Here is a 24,394-nt window from a genome sequence, read left to right on the forward strand (position 1 = left end):
TAGAGGTCATCTCTGAGCTGAAGGCAAAATACATCCCAGTCTGGCTCCTGTTGACTTTCAAGTCAACTATCAAAGAATTTCTTCCAGACATCTCCTAACCTCAATTTTAAAACTCCACCCTAAAGATTATAGGGAGATATCCTGGGGAGTTGCCAGAATGACTCCAAGAGGTTGGCACTGAGGAGACAAAGCTACTGATACCAGATCGTTATATTTGATAGGCTTAATTATAGAAAGTGGTCATGCACCTCTGTGCTCTCGTCATTTAGGTCTGGAAAGAAAATTTCTCCTTCAGGTTCTTCTGTCTCTTATGGTGCCAATCAACAGGCTTCTTGGTAATAAGATTCTTTATGTGAATATCTCCAGCATAACCTCAAGTGGTGCTTGTAGTAATGATAGAATCATTACAAAACTAAAGAAAAAAAAAGGAAATATATTTCATGAGTGTGATTAAGTCATCATAATGTTCTTGCATATGTAAATTATCCTGGACTTAATGAACTACCTTGCTCACATAAGAGTATTTTAACCTGGCTCTAGAAAGGTATTTTTTAATCCATGTTGATAATTGTTACCAGATTTGGCAGAGCTCATCTTGCTGAGATGAAATTTGTGCATCATGTTTCAATGTGCATGAATTTTGTGTTAAATATCAGAAGTGCAGTTATTAAGTAAAGTTAGTATATGAATTATTTTAATAAATAACTATGCTTAGGAAGATAGAAAACAATTTCTAATGATATCCAAATTGACAAGTGTCATTTAAAATTTTGTTTTTCTTGATTACGAAAGAAATATATACTCAAAACATAGATACCTCAGAGACGAACAAAGATTATCTCTATTCCCTAGGTTAGATTAACCACTTTAAGATTTTGATAGATATTCTACAAAATGAACACTGTTTGAAAACTACTTATATTGTTTTCTCTCACACATTTATATTTCTAAAAACAGCTATACATACAAGAACCCTTGATGAAATAGAATTTTTAAAACATTTCATTTATCAGAAGTTCTATCTACAGTTCTAGTATCCATATTTTATAGATTTTATTCAAGATTATAAAAGCTACCAGAGAAGTATTTAATGTGTTTCTTCTGCTGCTTTAAAAAGTTTATTTCATCCAAAAGTATTCTAGTGACTTATCTTTAAAGATGACCAGGTTCAGCACCATATAATTATTGCAGGGCCAAGAGAAATTAATAATAATCATGTTACTATATGAGTATAAATATTTACGTGTGCCTAGGAGGAAAAGAAGGATTTCTAAAAATGTAAGGGACTATAAGGGGGTCCTAATTTTACAATGAAACTGCTGTCTTCTGATTAAGGATTCCCAATTATTTTTCTGTTTTTCTGTAATACAAAGTTTTGTTGTTGTTTGGTTCCTTTAAACGTTATTTGGAGTAAGAAGTTAAATGCAATGTAGCTCTTGGAAAGTTAATCATTTTTTTAACTTTTATTTAATCAACATTTTTTTTTAATCCCCTTTTAGGCAGCCAAGGGCAGTTTCCACTAACACAGAATGTAACAGTTGTTGAAGGAGGAACTGCAATTTTGACCTGCAGGGTTGATCAAAATGATAACACCTCCCTCCAGTGGTCAAATCCAGCTCAACAGACTCTCTACTTTGATGACAAGAAAGGTGAATATATTTTCTTTTAAATGTTTTAATCATATTCTAAAATATCCTAATTATAATGAATTTATTTTTGTGAGATGATTCAAATTATTCCTTTTGATTACCAAACTGCTTCTGCTTGTGTTTAAACATGTTAAATATTAAATACTTTAGTTTGCAAGTCATAAACACTAAAGATAACCTATGTCAACTTTTTAATAAAATAAACAGTTCTAATTCTGTTTCAAAATAGCTTTATGCCTTCTCTAAACAATCACCTTTTTTCCAGATATCTTATTCTCTTGTTCTTTGCGTGTAGATTGAATATTTTTTCTCACTTATGATATTGTGATATTATTTCTATTACCATTGCCTTAATATATTTAGAAGGTGCTATGTGATTTTGGAAAGTTTTATTATTTATTCTCATGAATTGTGTTTGAAAGTAAGAATTATAGAAATCACTTCCATAGTAAGTTTATGTAACTCCATGTTTCCAAAATAAATTAAAATTAAGAAGCTGTATTTACATCAAATTGAATTGGATTATCAGTTAAGTGGGCTTTGAATTACATGACAGATTTTGATTAAACATTTTTGCAGAAGTAAAAATCATATTGTATAATTCAGACAAATAACTAAAAATGTACCATGAATTTCTAAGTCTTCATCCATTATTATAAGTCTTGGGGGAAAATGAGTTCATGAACTGTAATGAAAATATGGAACTATTTAGATGAAACTAAACTATATAAGATATAAATATTTATTTATATTCCAGTTATTCAATATGCTCTTTTATCTGGATTTCTTATGACTTTCTATAAATAACAGTAAGATAATTTGAAATCAGCTCCATTTGAGTAATGAAAGTGTATTAAAATTAATCCAGTAAATGTGCCCATTCTACCTAAAATATGAATTTATTATATCTTCAGCATTTATATCATTTTCCATCTGGAGTAAGGGACTCCTTTATGTTCCCTTACATGTTTCAGTAAATCTTCTTTTCCTCCTAGGTACACATAAAGATTTATATTCAAATAATTTTTGTAATGATCATTAATTTCCCTCTAGAATAAGATGAATATTTGGCTTATTTTAAAGTTTAATATATAATAAAGAGATGAAAAACCTAATTAATTTATTTGACAGATGTTGTATTTTGAGGTTTTTTTTGCACAAGGCAGAGTTAGAACAGACCAGTAATCCCTGCTCATAAAGGGCATGCAGTCTAGTACGGGAGACAGACAATAAATAAACATGTAAGTAAATTGGTAGAGGACAAGTATTCTTTATGTCTCAATAGATAGACAGATATTTCTCTATATAGAAAGATAAATGATAGATATCTACAGAAAGAGATAGAGAGAGAGAGAGACCGAGTTTATAAAATTGGCTGAAGTGATTGTCGAGGATGGCAAGTCTGAAATTTGCAGGGCAGGCCAGCAAACTGGATTCTCAACAAAGAGTTGATATTTCCCCTCAAGTCTGAAGGCAGTCTAGGCAAAACCCCTTCTTTGAAGGACCTAGATCTTTTTTTCTTAAGTCCTTCAACTGATTGAATGAGGCCCTGTCACGTAATGCAAGTTATCTGTTTTACTCGAGGTCTAATGATTTAAACATAAATCTTACCTAAAATACCTTCACAGCAACACCCAGGCTGGTGTTTGATCAAGTATCTGGGTACCAGGGGCTAATGATAACTATCACAGAGGTTTAGGAATGCTAGCATCTCTGCAGAGCTTTATTATTTAGAAAGAGCTCTTATTTATACTCTTATTTTGCTGTCTAAGAGAGAAAAAGGACAGATATTACTACTGGCCATATTTTCATAGGAGTATTTGGGAGGAAGAAGTTAAAGCTCTCATAATGGTTTGAGGCAAAGTCATTATTGTAACTCAAACATCGTGACTTAATTATTAGCCAGACAGAGCCAATATTGTGACTGTATTTATGTTTTGATTAGAGCATTTGATGTGCAGTTCATGTTTAACAGAAACTTCCAGTCATACAGACTTTTTTTGTACTTTAAGAATATTTTAAGGAGTCTGAAAATGGATTTTAAAGCATTCATCTGCTAAACACTCACTATACCAGTATTAATGTAATTTTAATTCTTATTAATATTATTGATTATTTAATATTTTTAATTAAGAGCTTTTTTTATCCAACTGTGGAAAATTTTAAGCACACTTATGAGACAATAAAACATCTCTTTTCAATTTGCGAAATAACTAACAGATATCTAATGTAATATTTTTAAGCATTTGTAAAGAAAATATATTATTCTTATATAAAAAGTTCATTTTATAAATATGGATTAACTAACTGAATTAAAATATACAAGTGTAACTCATATAAACCAGCTTATATTTTAGGTAAATTTAAGGGGGATGGGAGCTGTATAAGTAAAAAATGAAGCATGACGAATTTTTATTTCATTGTTTTATTTAAACCTTTTTTTAGGTTTTATTTATTTATTTTTAGACAGAGGGGAAGGAAGGGAAAAGAAAGGGAGAGAGATATCAATATGTAGTTGCCCCTCGCGCGCCCTCTACTTGGGTCCTGGCCCACAACCCAGGCCCGTGCCCTGACTGGGAAACGAAATGGTGACCCTTTGGTTTGCATGTCAGTACTCAGTCCACAGAGCCACACCAGCCAGGGCATTGGTTTGTAGTTTTGTCATGCTAATATTATATAAGCTTTATATTTTGATCTTAAATTCACTAGTTTTTTTGAGTAGTGAAGATACATTTCCTATTAAAAAATGTTAGTTTTTACTTTTTTTTTCATTCCTTTGCACTGTTTGGAGAAGTTGTTGCAGGTTTTCAAATCAAGTGATCTATGTTGTTTTCAAAAGAATGAAGTTCTGTTAGTTAAAAAAATTAAATACATAAGCAAGAAGTCACACAGAGATTTAACAAGCTGCTTTTGCTTTTAGTATTAATTGATTACAAGTATTTATAAATTAATATCTAAAACATATTTATGTACCCAAATATAATACTATACCAATTTTAAGAAAATCTCTCATTTGCCTGTTATAAACCAAAAGAAAATATTTTTGAGGAAAACAGACTTGTAGGAATATTCACGGAGCAATAAATACATAGTTATGCTATTTAATATATCATTTTGATTATATGTACACACTTAAACTAATATGAAGACATATTAACTTAGAGATATTTATCTTTTCTACCCTTGCATTTAGTGAAATAATTTCACTTACCAGTATTTTTTTGAAAGTATAGATACTATCAATGATAAATTTGTCTCAAGCAACAATTATAAATTTTTATAACATTAGAACATTCTTTGTTGCTCATTCATTCAGCAAGAGCATAATAATTATCCCCACTAGGTAGCAACTTACACATTTTACTGCTTTTTAAAAAAAGATCTTTGAAAATCATGTTTACAACCACATCTACATCAGTGAGGTCACATCCTCAAGCACAAAAACAAAATCTATGCAAAATGTCTTTGCTTCCTCTTTTAGTGATTCGGTAAGTTATCCTCTCTATAGAACATCTAAAACTAGAATTGATTCAGGGTATTTCAGGCTAATGCATCTTTCCTGCAGCAAAGAGAGAATAACTTGTAAAGCAAGATTTGCATGACCTGGAAATAAGGCAGCTCCTCTTTTCTGAAGAATAATTCCAGTGAGAAAAGTCATTATGTTATATTTGTAATATTTAGTAACATATTCCTGTGTCTTACTGCTATAAAATGATGCATCTGATTATATGAACAGCTGAAGTATGTATTTGTTTTGTTTTTCATTTTTCCTGTCATAATTGCTATACAACTTAGACTTATATTGAAAGAAGCTAGTGTGTATATATGTGTGTATGACTTTGTAATATAGCAGGCTTCTGTTTTCAATATTAGATTTTTTCTAACTGTACTGTGGTTCTAATTGTCAGTTTGCAAAAGAATAGCAGGAAGTTCTGAATAAAGAACCCTTTCATGAATGGCAATCCAACAGGTCTGTACTCCCACAAGTACTTGATTAAATTCCTATGTGATGTCTTAGTGGAATGTACCCTGGACAATGACATACATCAAATGCAAGCGTTTGAAAATGAAAACATTTTTGAAGATTCCATATCAGAGTTTTCCCCACAGTGTCTTTTCATCTGCATTTACATGCCGAGCCTCAATCCTAAATCTTATCTTGAGCAAACAAACATGCTATAATGTGCCAGGGCCATAGTGGAAAAGCTAAGCACGGGTTAATGTGACTTGAATATCCCATATATGTTGTGCAAGTGACAACTGCTCAGAACAGCTCAGAAAGCCGTAGGTTGTCTGTGCCACTGATTGCACCAGCTCCTACAGGTGGCTGCTACTGTTAAAGACTTCATTTATAGCTCTGTTTTTATTTCTGTCTCAGCTGATGTTGCCAGTTGTTCTCGGGAGCTTTCCAAATAAAATATTCCATGGCATGCAGTATCACAGTAGTTTAATTGTGTCTCAAATGATTATAAAATGCAGCTGAGGTTGAGAAGCTTTGGGTTAAGCAAATCAGTTTTCCTAAGAGTTCTGTATTCCTGTGCTTGGATTTCTGTAGTGACACAGGCTATTGAGAAAGAAGGAAAAGAAGGAGGCAGGGAGTGCGGGAGTGAGGGAGGAGAGAAGCTGCTCAGAAGAAGGGAACAAGTGCTTCTCATTATCATTGCTGGTACCAGCGTGAGCCCCAGGAGGCTTTCTGGAAGCTTTTCATGCTGCTTGGAGACTCAGGCCCTGAGGATCCTAGCTGTGAAGTTTGAACAAAAGACTCAGGATAGCAGCCTGTTGGTCCAGTTAGAATTGGTAAAGCCTTTCTTATTTACTTGGAAGTATTACCCAAAGAAAAGCATGCTGTGAGCAGGGAGTTGATGATCAGGTAAAGAAGAATTAAGCTGAGCTCCTTTCCTAGGAGACTCTGTCAGGAAGGTAAAATGTGACTATTCAGGAATCTCTTTACAAGGGAGATAGGGGTCTGGGGAAGAGTTGGCTAAATCAAACAAATATTGCAATATTTCTCATTCAGGTAAAATATGGAGGAGGGCAGAGAACTCAGGTTTTTGCCACATTGAGCACATTGAGTGTGATCAGTAGCTGTTACCATTTACAAAGGAAGATATCGAAGACTAAACACTCGGGGAAATCTGTCCACAGACATTCAGCTAATGCCTCGTAATGATGGGATTTGAATCCAGGTGTGGCGTCTCTGTTAGTTTTGACCAGAATGCTCCTGAGAACAAAGGCATCTGGGCACTGGGTCACTTCACATATTACCCAAGTGGCCTCTGCGTTGATCTTGGCAGCGGCCTTTTTAGTTAAAGAACAGCAGTTTCTTTCAGACATTGAAGACATACCTAGAGCGAGGCAGAGGTATACAATATGGTCAGCACTGCCCAGTAGAGCTCTCCGTGCTGATGCCAGTGTTCTATGTCTATGCAGAATAACTGCAGCCAGCAGCCATGTGTAGATATTTAAGTTAATTAAAATGAGATAAAATTAAAAATTTAGTTTCTCAGTAATACTAGCCACATTTCAAGCACTCAATAGCCACATGTGCATAATGGTTACTATTTTGGAAAACACTGTCCTACATGCTGATTCACTCTTTAGATGTCATAATAGACTTTGCCCAGTTACAGACTTGGCTGGTGGAATACCCATTTTCTAACTGAGAAAGCCCTAGGTCATCATAAAAGCTTGTATCAAATATTAAGTAAATAAAATTTTGCTGTTTAAATTGCACAGCTTTAATGGGGACGTTATAGCACTGGAGACAGGGAGTCATAGCTGACTTCTAATTCTGCCTCTGACACCAACTAGCAGAATAATAAAATGGGCACACTGACAGCCTACCAAATTAGATGTTCTGGTAGTTTTATGAGAATTGCATTTTAACAATTTCTCTATCTAAGGTGTATGTACCTGGATACCAGACATAACTAACCTACAATGTAGATATTTAACTACAATTCCATTTTATTTTTCTGCATAGTTTCTTATGAAGCTTTTTCTATGACACTTAAGAACCTGCAAATAGAAATAAAAAATAAAAATCAAGAGGAAAGTGTACAGGTTCTTATGGGTCAGAGGGACCTAGAACAGGTGTGGCTAAGGCAATGTTCACTTTTTTATGGCCCTAGTTTCTTTCTTTGTGTACAAATCTTACCGCATCTTTTATAAGTAGTAAAGAAGCATTTGAATTAGAGTGGGTATATGGAGACAGAGCAGGGAGTAGAGGTCATTGAAACACCGTATGAATGCTATGGTATTTGGCAATAGAAATAAAAAAAATCAATTAGATCATTGCATCTGTTTCTCTGCAGGTGTGGAAAAAACAATTGAAGTGTACAATCTAATCACTTAATGCTCAGGAAAGTACACTTCAGTTCCTTCCTGTTATTGACAAAGAATACTTTGGACAAGTATCTCCAGGAGCTCATAGTGTATGCTTTCAATAGACATATCTCTGAGTGCTTGTATTTGTTTTTAAATAAAAATAAAAAGTACATTATTTTTTATGATGTTTCTCTTCATAGTTTCTTTGCCTTTTTGAATGATATTTCCATGATCCTCAAAAATTATCTGAAGGAAATTTTATTTCTAAAGAAATGAAAATAAAGTTGTATTAATAGCATAGCCAAAAATTACTAGTTCTAATTATCTAGTTAGCTTGCTGATAATTTTACATTAATCCTGGGGACAATGGAAGAGGAAGAACATGCCTAAGAAGTCCTAAAACGAAGGGTGATAGCAAGGAAACAAATTAAGTGGACCTGAAATGGAGGCACAGGCTCCATGCCAGCCAGTGCCACCTGACTGTGTCTGTCCTCACAATGGGTTTCCAGCTACTCGATAGGCTTTAAAATATTAAAGATTAATGCAGTAAAAAGGACCTATTAAAGTGGCCAATATCTCTCTTCCTTTTGCTTTCTTAAAAAAATATCAGATAACATGTATAAGTATAAAGACATGAAATGAATAGTGACAATTTACAGTTACATAATATTCTAAAATTTCTAGATAACTCTCAACTTGTTTATCTTTCCTCATTGTAGTCACAGCAACCTTTTAGGGAAGGCATTCCCACTTTATACAAGAAATATAAGTTTGCAGGTTTGAATAATTTCAGTAGTAAATGCGAAAACAATGATATGAGTTTTCTTACAAGCTTGATTAATTTCATACTATGTCATTCTAATAAACACTTCATTGTATGACTTTTGGAATCTTGTTCATGTTTTTTACTTTTCCTGTGAAAATTGTCACTTATTTTAGATCTTTACTCCAGACTCACCTTCTCCTTGACCTATCTTCTGGAACCACCTTATCTCATATGTCAATTCTATCACTCAATAATAATTTTATGTTCTGGCAGATTTCCTAGCAAAGTATACATATCAAATGAATGTGAATCAGGTTCCCATTAAGAAATAAATGATGCGCTTGAGTCATTGCAGAATGAACACATTATTTAGAGATACACAGTCATAATTAAGGGAAATAATAAAGATGATGCCACCCCAGGGGCTTGCAACAGTAGGAGCCGTTGTACTCTTGGGCCTGAAATGGAGACAGTGGGGGCGCCAAGGCTACAGCTGTGGGAGAAGGCTTCCAGTGCAAAGCTGTGGCTGCTTGGGAAGGAGGGGAGTGTGAGAACGTGGAAATTAGCTTCCCTTTTCTGTTACCTTCTGATCTCTTGGCAATGCATCCTTCCGCGGGCTGAAGACAAATGGAAGTCATGGGTCAGGTTATCCGGGGGTAGTGGACTCTCCAGGGGCAGGGAAGAAAATAGATCTGGAACGATAAGCAGAAAATAACCAGCACAACTCACCATATACAAAGACATTTTTCGCTATCCAATTTTTGGTAAAGATAATTTTTATTGAATATCTTGTATTATTCTATGCTCACAGCTAGCTGTGATTAGTTCTTTTTGGGAGAAAAAGAAGTTTCAGCAGTGCAGGCTTTTCCAAAACATATTAATTTTTTCAATGTCCCTAAAATTTAATGCATATGTTCAACTGTGTGCTTGTAGATTTCTTAAAGAAATAAATTACTTTCATTTAAGCTGTTAACAGTAAAGCCATTATTGGAAATTCTCATTAAGTATAAGCAAAATCTTCAGTTGTAGACTATATAATCTTTAGAGATAACCTTTATCTCTTTATGACAGTGTATTTTAAGTACAGCAATTTCAGGAAAAACTTAAAGACAATCACATGCACTATAAATTTCATTGGTTATATGGTAGGTTAAGCTATAACATCATCACATTTTGGAATTTTGATGTTCAAAGCCATATATATATATGTACCTGGATGTTTTCAGTAAAATTTAATTTTTGTACATTTTTTAATTCAACATAATTTTCATACTTGACATGTTTTAGAGAAATTAGGATGTACTAATATTGCTACTTTGTGTAATATTTTAATGTTTTTATTTATAAATAAAAGTAAAGTTTACCACAAAGCTAAGGGTACCTCTGTGAAAATGATCAAGTTTCTAAATTAAGTCCTCTTAGCTATTGCACATTGCTGTTCAATAACATATTTTAGCAAAACTCTGCAAAAACGAAATTTATTTATGCAGCACCAAAATAGTATATTCTACTTTCTGATGACTTACTTATGTATTTATTCATTCACTCAATAAATATTTGCTGATACTTACTTTGTAATAAAAACTGTGCTAGGTTGTTTGCAGTTATTGTACTCACTAATGTTTGTGGCATCCATTCTATATTTAATAGAGCTACTTGAAAGAAACCTCATTGTTATTAAAATTAGATTTTCTTTATCTTCTAGTTATATAGTTCCTGGGCACATAATTTATGAGTGTATTGGTATGTTGGTAAGACATTCAGAGTGAGCACATAATCAGCAATGATCGCAGTGAGCATAAATCACCTGGGGAATGCCACGTTATACACTTTTTATCATCATGGCAGAAGTGAGCTCATGGCTGGAGTCAGACTGGGTGGATAGTCACCACCATGTGTCATCTACTTCCATCTCCCAAGACACTATTTTTTAAAAGTAAACAGTGACCAAGTTCTTGGGAAATGCCTCAATATCATTTTAATATTTCATATCCTCCAAATTGGGAGTTAAGTTATTAAAGAAAGCAGGCTTTGCCCAGTGTCTTTAATCTGTAAGTATCTAAATATATTTGATATTTAAAAGATTTTGAAGTTACTATATCATTCCAATCCTATGAATATTTGGGAAGTATTGCTATGCCTCAGACTTGTGCTGGGCATTGGGACTGCTAAAATAAATGAAACATGGATTTTTCCTTCAAGTAGCAAATTTTCATATATCATCTATATTTAGGAATGGTGGAGGGGGTATAAGGGGAAGTATTTGTTCAGCATTCTTAGCCAAAAATTGCTAGTTCTAATTATCTAGTTAGCCTGCTGATAATTTTACATTAATCCTGGGGACAATGGAAGAGGAAGAACATGCCTAAGAAGTCCTAAAACGAGGGGTGATAGCAAGGAAACAAATTAAGTGGACCTGAAATGGAGGCACAGGCTCTCCTGGCAGCGTGCCAACCAGTGCCACCTGACTGTGTCTGTCCTCACAATGGGTTTCCAGCTACTCGATAGGCTTTAAAATATTAAAGATTAATGCAGTAAAAAGGACCTATTAAAGTGGCCAATATCTCTCTTCGTTTTGCTTTCTTAAAAAATATCAGATAACATGTATAAGTATAAAGATATGAAATGAATGGTGACAATTTACAGTTATATAATATTCTAAAATTTCTAGATAACTCTCAACTTGTTTATCTTTCCTCATTGTAGTCACAGCAACCTTTTAGAGAAGGGATTCCCATTTTATACAAGAAATATAAGTTTGCAGGTTTGAATAACTTTAGTAGGAAATGCAAAAACAAAGAGACATGAGTTACAGTAAGTAACTGTAACTGTCCTTACGTAATAAATCTCATTATAGAAGATGCAAAATACCCAAACTCATTGATAAATGTATCCTCCATGAGCCTATGAAAAAGTTTCACTTGAAAATGTACATGACTGAAAACATGCTTCTTAATTTCATTTAAAAACAGTTATAAGTGTACTATTATGTACTATTTGTCAAATATGAGAAGTAATAGTGTGCTACACAGGGACCTAATTTCCTGGTGACATACTGATATGGTCTCTGTATTGAATAACCTTTTAATCAAGATCAGCACAGAGACCTTGGAGAATTTAAGGTATTCCAATATTTTTAATCTAAGTTTCAAAATAACATTATCATTGCAGTTGTTTCTCAAGTGTAAGAAAACCTTAAGAGTACTAAAATACATTGTCCATAATGTATCAATTTAACTCTATTTGTAATCATAATTTTGATTTATATTAATTTAATTTTATTTTAGATAAAACAGTGAGGAGCAAAGTAATCTAATTATGAATACACATGATTGTTTATATTATTATTCTATTATCATCTATGTTAGAGAAGGTGTGACAACAGAAATTAATTATAATGCTCAGTTTCTAAGGAATCCTAAGATTATAGATTCACAGTACTAGTAGGTGTTTCATTTACTGTATCTACAGTTTGGCACTACATGCACCTTAGAGGGATTAAGATTTAGGCATTCATTCAGTAACATTTATTGAGCTGCTATTTGCCAAGAGTTGTTCTAGGCACTTTGGAGATAGCAGAGGGAAAAAAAAACAAGAACAGGAAACGACGCTGCCCTCATGCAACTTACATTTAAATGGGAGGAAACTGACCATAAGTAAAATAAGTAAGTAAATGTATGTTTTGTGCAATGGTAATGAATCCTATGAAGAAGAAGAAAAGAAAGGGAGAGAAAAGTGGACTTTAAATAAGGTCTGAGGGAATGACTCATTAATAAAGTAACACTGAAACAAAGACTTGGAAGAGGATAAGGAGCCAGCGGTGGGACTGCATGTGGGGATAATGAGGGGAGCAGAGGAGCAGCCTGGCGTGGTGCCCTCTGAGTATGTTTGAAGATGGACTCAGCCAGTGTGTGCAGGTCAGGGTGAATGGGGAGTAGAGGTAAAATGAGGGCAGGAAAGGAAAGGAATGCAGAGCGTGAGCAGGTGGGGTCTTGCCGGTCATGAAAATATTCTGGCTTTTTCTGTGATGAAGATAAGAAGCCATTAGCATGTTTTAAGCAGAGAGAAGGTTGAGACTTGGCCTTGTTGCATTTGAGTTTGTTAAACATACAAGACTGAGTCATGTAGTAGACCACTGTGTATACAAGGGGGGGCCCATAAAACCCCCTGAATTATGTTCTCGAGGGCAGGCCCCTTGTAGTGCAGGCTTCCCTCCTAGGTGAGTGTCCTAGAAACCCATCTGTATCAGTGTACCATTTGGTGTTATTGTGAGAGGCTACATTCTGCTTCAGTGAACTTTCTTTTTTTTTTTAGATTCTTTCAATGTGTTTGTCCATGTCATAATGGGTAATTTACAAGCACACCTGCACACACCTCACAGAGTGTTCAGCAGTTTTTGACAAAAAATGGCAAGACCCCTATGCCCCACCCTCCCTATTCACCTTATCTCTAGAGCAGCTTTTTCTGTTTATTTATTTCTCCGGATAAAAAAGGTCCTCAAAGGGAAATGTTTTGCCGATGTGGAAGAGGTAAATAAGGAAAAAAAAAAAAAAGGCAGAAGCAGTAAAAGGCATCAAAATCAATGTTTCGAAAGCTGTTTTGAGCAATGGAAAAAAGGTCTCAGTAGGTGTACCGCATCAAATGGAGAGTACTCTGAAGGTGCCTGAAGTTTAAACACAAAAGAATAAATACACATTTTTTACTAAATAAATTCTGGGTTTTTGGGGAGTCCTTTCATGTGAGTATGGAATCCAGGGACTGATTCAAGTTAAAGATATTTAGCAGAGAGTAGGATTGTGTTACCAAGAGGACCTGGTCCAGTGAATGAGCCCTGGCAGCTGTCACCAATAGGCTAAGAAGGTTAGGGAAAAAAGGTTTCGAATCATCAATTAAAATATGCTTTACCCTTTTTTTTTTTTTAACTTTACAGCTTTCTATATATTGTGACACTTGGTCTAAAGGATGATTCTAAAAAGCATGTAGTGGGTTAATATTTCCCCTGCAATTTATAAGTTGCAAAAATTCTGACTTTTTTCTTCTGTCATGCTATGTACCTTATCATTCATATGGAGAAGGTAAATCAATGCTATTGTGATTCTCTGTATTATGTCTTATCACACTTACAAGTTTGTTAGATGGGATTCTCTTTCCCAGGTGTGGTCATCCCTGTCTTGTTCACCCTCAAAGCCCTGTATACTCAGGTAGGAAAATTTGGTCCCTTTTCCCAGGAAGACAGCAGGCCAGGGAGAGGAGGTTCAGACATCAGTGATTCTGCTAGTGAAGTGACCCTTATCGAGGGCCATGGGACCAGTAGAAGGTCAACCCATGTCTGCCCTGGGGACATCCAGGAAAGCTTCTAAAAACATCTAAAATTTGTTAGAAATTGAACCATCCACTTTCTACTCTTACATTACTTTAAGTTCCTTCCTATCACTGAAGAAAACAGAGTGAGAACAAGATCAACCATAAACAAAGCAAAAACCTCCATAAATCTAAGTCTTCCCTTAACCTAATCCAGTTTTTCTACAGGAAGTAGGACAGAGGAGAGTTGTTTGTTTTGTTGCCTGAGAGGCAGTTGAGGTAAACACATCATGCTTTGTATTGAGACCAGTTTTATCTTCTTGCCGACATTTAAGTCCTTTCTCTGTGCAACACGCAATTTCTGCACAGGGCTGTGGATATGGAGCTGCAGCAGTGACCGCAATAAACAAACTAACCTGGTTCATAAAACTCTGTCAGTACTTCTCAAATAACCTGTGGTGTGGGCCATTTTATTTTCTAAATCACGTACAAGTGATAGGTACTTTCGTAAAACACAATAGCAGTGGATTGTTAGAAAATGAAATAATGAAGCACGCACAATGAAAGTCACAACTTTTACTTACTAGGTTCTATAAAAATAACATATAAGAAAGAATTATAAAATTGTATATATTCATTGAGTGTGGTTGTATTGGGACTAATACAGATAATTATAATACTTGCATTTTTTTTGTTATTCTGTAACCAGAACACAAAGTTATAAAATAAATAATAATTGCTCATATTAAAAACCCATATGCACACTTTGAATGAACACTATATAAACCAGTTATTTACATTTTAATGTGACACATGAGTTTGTTGCTTGCTTGTTAATTTATTCAATCTCCTTGGACTGACTATAGCATTTCTTACAGGGAATAATGTACAATATAAATTGTTCCCATGTCTTATATGAATACAGTCATAGTAGAGAAATTAATCTCAGACAGGTATGTTGACAGGAATGGAGAAGAGATTTTGAACCTGTTTCATCAATCTTAAGATAGTCATTTTTAATTTTTATATGAAATAGGCACTTTTGTTGCATTTTTAAAATTCAGCTTCAATTTTTATTAGTAGCTAGTTTTATATTTATCCTGTAGAGTTAAGTTAAATACATTTTTTGATGAAAGGAATTGATTCAGGATCTATGAATTTCTATATGTGGACCTTTTTGATGGAATATACCATTCAGAATATTCACTAGTATTGGCAGATGGTGTGTGATGATGTTTTACAAATGCACAATGTCAAGATCACGTATTTAATTGATAATTATACTTAATTCATGGATGTTTTAAATAATTGTAGAAACTCTGTCTCTACAATTTGAAAGTTTCAAGCTTCTAACTTTGCCTCATCGTTTGATCTTACCTGCCATTTCAAAACATGCTGCCCTCATTCCTTGCAAGAGGTATTAGATCATTAATGACACCAAATATATCAGACAAATAAGAAGGGCTGGCTCTCTAACCCACATATCTAAATCCCTGGGCTGGTTTCTTATCTTGTATGAACAAGAGCTTTTGTTGTTCAAACATTTTCAAGAGAAGTTTTCATATCTATAAACTCAGTATGCAGTGAAGTTGTTTAAAATCAACTTCTATGTTATCATATTAGAAAGAGAATAATCTTGCATTTAAGCTTTAACACAATTCACAAATTTACTATTTTGCTAAGCATTCCATAATTCAGGTTATAGGAAAAAAAAAAGCAGTATATTGGTTTATGTTCTTCATTAGCGTTTTAATCTAAGTACTCCAGAATGTTTCGCTGCCATTGCAGCTTGCCAGTGCGCTGCTATAAAAACCTTAGACCACAACCCAAATATGCTAACAGAGATCAAACACTTAGAATCCATGGCAATGTCAAAATAGTATTAAAGTTTCTAAGCATTTATTCTCAACTTCTATAGTTATCTCTTTGCAAGTAAGTAATACACAGTTTATAACTGGCAATTTCAGAAACACTATCGTGTATGAAGTAGAGATAATGCCTACTTTGCAAAGGTGTGGGTAAGATTACCAATAATCTTGGAAAAATACCTACCACATAGTAGGCTTTGATTTAAAAGAACTATTAAGTTGTATTAAATAATTATATTCTCCACTTTAAGCAAATCTGTGACTGCAAAAAGAAATAAATGAAACACTCTATCGGATCTGAAAAATCTTAGAGAGAATTGTATGGATTTATCTTTACTTATGTATATATATATATAGAGAGAGAGAGATTTATAAAGATACAGAATCATAATATAAATATTTTCTATAGGAAAAACTAATAAACTGATAGTGGTCAGAGCATGGACAGGAAAATTATATTAAATTAAGAAGATCAGAATAAAACTCACAACAGGAGATAGAATTTGAGATAAACTTAACAAGACGACAAAGCAAGTAGCTGCAGTTTAAGATACTAAAAGATTTCTAGGAATTTTGCTATTGTATTCTTGTTCTGGCATACTTTTCTCCACATGGGTTATACTAAGGAACTAATGGATAGTCTATTTTAACTGAGAACTTGAAAAGCATGAATTAACTTATACAGTGCTCACAATGGATAAACTGTTTTATGTGTTTTACATATAATGATCCTAAGCAGAGACAAGTTCAGGGATTTGCTTCAATTTGTAGTGTCGGCAACAGTGCAAGGATATGATCCTAGGCAGTCTGATCTCATTCAAGCTGATGCTCACCAACAGATTGCAGTGCCCTCTCATGGGAATAAATGGGGGCTAAGAACAGAAAGGTTAGCATGAATTTATATGGGGAAAGTAATGATAGAGGGTATTTCCACCAAACCTCAAGGTGAGATCACAGTCCACAAGGAAGACTGGGAAAGCAGATGGAGAAAACACATGACTGTCTTGTCCCCGGTGAGGTCAAGCTGGCACTGCTGTGTGTGAGGAATTAGAGCTACAAGTTGGGTGGGGAACAGTAAATGGAAGCAAGGTGGAGTCTCATTTCATTCCTTGGTTAGATCTAAAGATTACACCAAAGGTGAAGATCAGTTATAAAGTTTCAATTGATTGAAATTGACAAAAATCATTGAATGTGAGAAGCAAGATAATCTGAGGAAAGAGCAACTACATATTCCTCAGACCTCCCCTCCACTCTCGGGTGTTTGCTAGCTGAACAGAGTGGCAGTCCTTCCCGAATAGAACAAAGCCAGGTAATTCATTTGAGAAGCAGTAAGGACTCCAACTAGGAAGTAGCAAAGGAACAGAAAAGACAACTGTGAGAAACACTGAGAATTTTAAGTTTATACTGACAATAAAATGACTGAATGTAGTACTCAGGTCTCAAACCTCAGTGTATATGACACCCTCAACAAAAATGGGAACTTTAGAAGGAAGAGATGAATGTGAGGAGAAAGAGTTAAACTGATGCAATTGGAGACAGTACTGAATGTTCTTGAACACTTACAAAAAGAAGAGTAACTTCTATTGAAAAGTAGGATTTTATACATGAATCAATGTAGAATGTAAACTGAGGTGTGCTTGATTTGGGTTGTTTGAGAACAATATAAAACTGATAAACATATAAAATAAAATCACCATGAGAATATGTAGTGAGATCCCAGCGGAAAACACAGGGCACTATCAAAAAGTTCCATTTAAGAGGGTTTAAAGAAGGTACTATTACAAAGACATGGGAGAGTTTAAGGGAATCAACAAAAGACTAACTACTCAGGGACCTACAGTTTGAGAAGCTCTTACTATCCCTAAACCTGAAATGACATGTGGCCTAAGCTGTAACCAGAATGCAGCCACTACCACAGCCAAGAGAAACCTTTCCTTGCTCTTCCCCTACCCCACAGGATCCTGCTATGCCTTTCTTTAGCTGAACCTGATTGTAAACCAGAGGTCAGGGGCACAAGGAAATGCATCCCATAGGGGTCAGTTTCTCAGGCTCCTTGTAGAGTACAAGGGGTGAAAACGATAAAACCAGACACAATGATATAAGTAACAAATGTATTCACCGAAAAATCTTAAAAAGAACTATTTGTAGATCTGTAAGATTTGGAATACATATTTTGTTAATTTTTTTCTAAACGAACTTTATCTTCTTTAAAGTCAGTGTGTGCAGACACTTCAAAGTATAAGTCTGGTATTAAAGCTTACTTTCAGTGCTATAATGTTTTGTAGATGCTTTTTTTTTTAATTATTGAAAAATGTGAATTGTACTCAAAATGATTAAGAGCATTACTAGTTTAATTAATAATTGTTATGTTTCATAATTCCAGTAATATATCTTTGCAAGTAAAATAATATAGCTAAGAGATTAGTTTTGTAGTAGTATCATGAGCATATAATTACTGACCTCTTGTATCATCTCATACTTTTATAGAAATTCAGCATAGTTTAAAAAACTTCTCATTTTCATGTAATTTATTAATTATAAATGGTCCAAGTACATTATAAATCACTTTACTTGGACCCAATGAGTTAATTGTGACATATATATAATTAGTGGCGGGCTTGACTCTGTATTTTTTATATAAATCTGCTCACTGTACTATTTAATGAAAAAACGTACTTAATCATTCATTACTTTGCCCCATATTTCTTTGAAAATAATGAAAAATCACATGTTCATATTTCAATCATTAAAATAACAATAATAAAAAGAATAGTTTCTGTGATTGTAGGGCTTCTATAGTTTTGGGTTTTTTGTTTGTTTGTTTTTGTTTTTCTCAAACAAAATTTTGTATCACTTATTCTGTCATGATTAGCAGAAATGCACATAATGGGGACTAGGGGACTACTTGAACAAATTTGTTAAGAAAAAGTGTGAAATAGTTTATTTTTTAAATTGCAATATGAAAAGATTCTCTTCAGTTACTAAATAATAGTGGGGAATGAAGGAGGGGGGAAGAGAAGAATAAACACTTTTCTTTGAAGTGAACCATAGGGAATATCTGGAAGATTTACAACCATATTGGCTCATTGATTACTCAGTTGGCAGAAAGATATTCTCAGTGTGTACTCTTTTATCCTAATGAAAAAGACTATTAACCCACCTCAAAATATTAAAAGTTTTATTTTTGTTAAATGGAAAGATCTGTTTAATACATTTGGGGAATTGGGCCTCTACTTGAAAATTAACAACCACTTTTGAAGACGTATCACTGCAATTACAAATCAAGTGGAATTTAGAATTGAGATAGCATTGCTATATTCTGATTGCAAGATAAATGTAGTACAGAACTATTGAAATTTTTGTGGTTCAGAAATTATGCAGAAAGTTCTAATTTCACTAAGTTACTAAATTGACCTCCCAAATGGAAGGCCATAGAATCAGGTTGAAAATTGCATCAAGGATGCTGAAAAGCATCATTAATACTGCCTCTTTGAATGACCTCAAAGTGAGAGTATTAAAGAAATCACAGTAGGTTTCATTGAAATCATTCTTTTTATTGAATAAAATTGAACATATAAGTAAATGAATAATCATTTTTGGACAACATAATATGAAAATATATGACCATAAAAGCTTGATAGCCCTCCAGCAGTGCTTGTGGAAATTGCAATCTCTTACAAATGTTATAGTGGGTGGTGTAGAAAATTATAATGGCTGTCTAAATTCTAGTACATTTCATTTCTAGTACATTTCATAAAATATGAATTTTTATTACTTCTTCAGGTCCAGAAGTAATGCACATATACTGAATTGTATGCTGGGATGTGTAAAGCCATAGAAATGATATATTTTCTCTAGTATCAAAAAATTTGACAAGGAAATTATGACATTTTCTTTAGAAATTCAAGAGATTATCAGTAAATTAAGCAATGGGGACATTATTGTTTTTTTATGGAAGCTTAACTATTTTCAACGCATTTTATCATTTTGGAAATTCCATTTGTTTCATTGTGTAGGAGTCAGACCAGAGGATACTTGAGCTGCAATTGATCAGAGAGGTTACTTGAAATATTTCATAAGGAAAGTCTTCCTGAAGCTTATTTTAATATGTGTTTAGGGAAAAATAGGTAGTGCATCTGTGCTGTGTTTTCCCCAAACACATTTAACCATATGAAGAAATCGATACATTTATACTGGGAAATTTTATAGTAATTCTGTACTAATCATTTATAAAACCTTTATTAGGAAATAAAAGTCAAAAATAGAGTTGCTATGTTTGTCAAAGATTTCTCAAAGTAAAAACTAAAACATCATGGATCTAGTGTTTCCTTATATTTTTCCATTTTACTTTGTTTAAAATGAGAGCAATTCTTATTATATACTCAAGTTTTTCATGTTCATAAATGCTATGCTATCTGTCCTTACAAATTATAAGTCCACGAAAAGCAAGCTAAACACAAATGCCATTCTATAATAAATAAACAAATACTATAGCAAATAGAAGATTACTATAGGTCTTTTTTTAATCAAATATCATGAAAAATTTAATAATAGGGGCAAATTTGTTCCAGCTTTTGATCCTGTATGTGTAAAATTGAGTTAGATTTTCTTTAAATTATGTACAAATATGGTTTGAGATTAAGTTTCAAAATAATTTTGGTAATTTACCATAAATATAAAATTTTAATCATATTTAACTAAAAAGAACCATATGTTAATAGTGGCATACAGTTCATTCTCTTTCTTACATGCACACCTTCCCAGATGTATAGTTCTCTTTTTTTTTAATTTTTATTTCTTGTTCAAATACATTTGTCTCCACCTTCCTGCCACCACTTTCCCCTGCCCTTCTCCCCCACCTCCCTCCCTCAATCCTTCCCCACTTTGGCTTTGTACATGGGTCCTTTATACATGTTCCTTGACTTGACCCTTCCCTTCCCTATCCAAGCCCCCCTCCTTTCTTCCCTCTCGACTCTGTTGGTTTCTTTTTTCTTTCAATGTTGCTGGTTATATTTTCCTTGCTTGTTTGTTTTGTTGCTTAGGTTCCATGTATAGGTGAGATCATATGGTATTTGTCTTTCGCCCCTGGCTTATTTCACTTAGTATAATGCTCTCTAGTTCCATCCATGATGTTGCAAAGGGTAGTTGTTCTTTTTTTCTTTCTGCTGCATAGTATTCCATTGGGTAAATGTACCATAGTTTTTTGATCCACTCATCTGCTGATGGACATTTAGGTTGCTTCCAACACTTGGCTATTGTAAACTGTGCCGCTATGAACATTGGGGTGCATAGGTTCTTTTGAATTGGTGTTTTGGGATTCTTAGGGTATAGTCCCAGCAGTGGAACTGCTGGGTCAAAAGGCAGTTTGGAATTTCCTCAAAAAACTATGGGTCTTTTAATTGGTTAGAGTTCTTAATCTGATGGCCTTAAGACACTGGTTATAGTATAGCCAAAATATGTACAAGGTAAAAATTATCAACTAACCAGATGATTTTGGGCATATAAACAGAATAATCCATTTTCTGCCTCTTAATCACATTTCATATCTTGGGTTTGCATTATTTTAATATATTAAAGTCTTTCTGATCCACTCTGTGTTGAGCAACTATTTTTCTAAGAATAATGATATAGTTTTACTTATCAGCATTTATTCCTGCTTCAGATTTGTGATCCATGTTCTGAATTGGCTTCTAGTTACATCCCCTTGGGTAATAGATCATGATGAATTACTGGGCACCTGGGGAGCAGAATGGCTATAATAGAGGCTTCATTTGCAGGGTTAAATTCTTCTTGCTCAGTTCTCCCCATTCCTCTTAGGGGAAAAGAATGCTGGCCTTGAGTGGATAGTAATGGAATAAACATTCTTCAGGTGATTGCTGTATATCTCACACTGCATTGAGGATTCACAAGTGACGTCATATGTAATTTTCTCAGCTTGAGGCTCCAGAGACCAGAGAAGCTATGTAGGTTAATAGTTACAGAACTCAAAACTGACAGCTGAAATCTAACTATATTGTTTAGAAAATTAAAACAAGCTAATTGGATACTCAGGGTGTGGGTGTGTGGGCGAGTGCTTGTACACGTGGCTGCCTGTGTGTGAATGTTTAAATCAAGGATATCATGGCCTCTGATGACAGTACGATGATAAAAATTAAAATTAGAGACATGTTTAACTTGAAGGATATCAAAACACAGTAGACCAAAACCAAAAACAAAAAAATAAATGAATAAAAGCTTTATTCTGCCCACAGCCCTAGTAGTTTTGCTGGGGTTGCCTTTTCGTTTTCATTGCAGACTTGTGATTAATGTTCTGATGGGCACCTTTTGATAGCTTTTAAAAAGCTATGCTTTAAAACTTGAAATGTGTGAGAGGTAACTACTATGAGAACAGTTGCTGTATATATCTCTTTTCCTGACTTGTTGCCCTTATCCTGTTAATCACTGTTTACTCTGAGCTGTAGGGAAATAACTAAAGATTGCCCAAAAGTGGAGCTCACAGGGGCATTTTTCATTCTGGAAACTTCAAGAGCTGTTTTGGGGACTGTGAACCTATAGGTGAGGCAGAGGCACAAAACGCTTAGTTTAAATTCTGAATGAATTTTGATTTCTCTGTAAATCGAATGTATTTTAGAGAATTTTAATGTTTTTGTTTGATTGATTATTTGTGATTTTTGGTGCTTTTTCTAAGGAACTTTATGTACTTTTTTTTAATTACTTTCTTGATAAAGGAACTTACCATTTAATTCCAAAGGGGAATCTTAGAGACCTTGTTTGTATCTAGATACCTAAAAGATAGATATATCCCTTTCTTACAAAAGACAGACACAATTTATTCTGTTTTTAGTATAGTATATTCTCTCTGCTGATTTTTTTTCTTTAATTAGTTCTTCCCATGTTATTTCCCTTTATTTCTACTGAAAATCTTCATATTTCTAGTTAAGTCATGGCTATAAAGCACTGTGTTTAAAACCCTCAATGAAGAACATTACCCTACTATTTTCATATAAGAATATTTTAAATGTCATATTTGCCTACAAATTGTCAGTTAAAAAATAGAATTTTAGTTCTGACATGCCAAATGGAATCAAAATGAAGCTATTGACTTATATTGAACGGATTGAAGTACCTTGATCGAATCTGACCTTTTATCATCACTTATTTAAAGAATTTTCAGAAGGGGAAAACTCCCTTTAAAGAGTATAGTAACTTGCTAGTGAAGTGCATTTTCTTTTAGTGTAGAGAGCTGAAAATAGTCAAAGCAAAAGCCCAGAATACATGATTATAAAAATGACCATTTGCTGCTAGTGTAGATAATAATTTATTCCAGTGAAATAAAATATATTGTAGTCACATATAGCTTCAAGTTCCCATTCTTTCTACCTCCTATTGACGGCTAACGATAATTAAAAATTTTCAGAGGCAAACTGACCAGGTCCCAGAAGGTCAGACTCCTTCTTCAAGAGTCAATAGTGGAGGTCAGGATTAATTTGTTGCTTTAAAATGCAGAAATTACTCTGTGTTTGAGAGCAGTGCACGGGACACCTTAACTGTATGATAAAAAGGGCCTTGCATTTCCCTGTACATGTGTGACACAAAGAATACCTAGTTAGAAAGATTTAATGGGTCCGGGATAGAGGGTAATAGAAACCGAACTGGAGTAATTTTGTTGTGCACAGAAGATGGCCAGGGAGACTTCGAAGACGATTCCTCCTGCGGGACTAAAACTGAGAAGGCATTTTAAAGCTATTCTTCCTTTTATGTAACACTTAAGTATCAATCTCTTGACTCCAGATTTTGTGTTTTTAAAGATTCTGATCTGAGCAATGTGGCATTAATATGTATCAGTGGCTGGCCAGCTAAAGCAAGAGAACATGTGTAATTCAGGTAACAGGCAAACTTAATTCAGGTGACTTCTAATTAACCATTTGACAAAGAAACAACTTACTGATCATGGTTGCCATTGGAGAGCCTGGCATCTTCCTCAAGTCTAAAAATGAAAGTCTCACTTTCTATATGGGCTAGTTCAATGAATTTAACAACGACAACAAAAAGCAAACAGTAACAATCTATTACTTCCTGTGTTGGTTAATGAGGGGTGTTTTATGGTCCAAAATATCATAAGGATTATGTTTAAATCATATTTATTTTAGTTTATTCCTCAGGCTCCAAACAACACAAATTAGAATTAGCATAGTTAACTACATTGTGGGATTTTATGCTTACTGATTTAAATTTGGAGATCTTTGCTTCGTTCAGCGAAGTGAACTAAAGCCAGAAAATAAAGGGAAAATAAGCATGCCAACCGTTTAACTGAATTATCTAATATTTTCCTGCTTCTGAAATAGAAGCCCATCTAGGCATTTATAAGTCTTTCTCATTTTGCTTGAAATTCCATTAGGAAAAGAAACTCAGATGGAGAGAAATTCCACATGGTTGGTTTAACGTGTCAGAACTGGATGGGGTAGAGCAAAGGGACCATGCGA

General features: G+C 34.0%; 1 protein-coding gene across 1 annotated transcript in view; it reads left to right on the forward strand.

Moving 5' to 3' along the window:
* Nucleotides 1–1,495: 1,495 nt before the first annotated feature.
* Nucleotides 1,496–24,394, forward strand: part of CADM2 (cell adhesion molecule 2) — a gene marked incomplete at its 5' end in the record, with an annotated part of 236,746 nt that continues 213,847 nt past the window's right edge. Inside the window, one exon of the mRNA XM_054585063.1 lies at nt 1,496–1,649. Coding sequence (XP_054441038.1) covers nt 1,496–1,649 — 154 coding nt within the window. The remainder of the gene's footprint in view (nt 1,650–24,394) is intronic.

This window comes from Pteronotus mesoamericanus, unplaced genomic scaffold (genome assembly GCF_021234165.1).
Source record: "Pteronotus mesoamericanus isolate MK-2021 breed Mesoamerican mustached bat unplaced genomic scaffold, CSHL_Meso_final contig_82, whole genome shotgun sequence".
Taxonomy (NCBI): domain Eukaryota; kingdom Metazoa; phylum Chordata; class Mammalia; order Chiroptera; family Mormoopidae; genus Pteronotus; species Pteronotus mesoamericanus.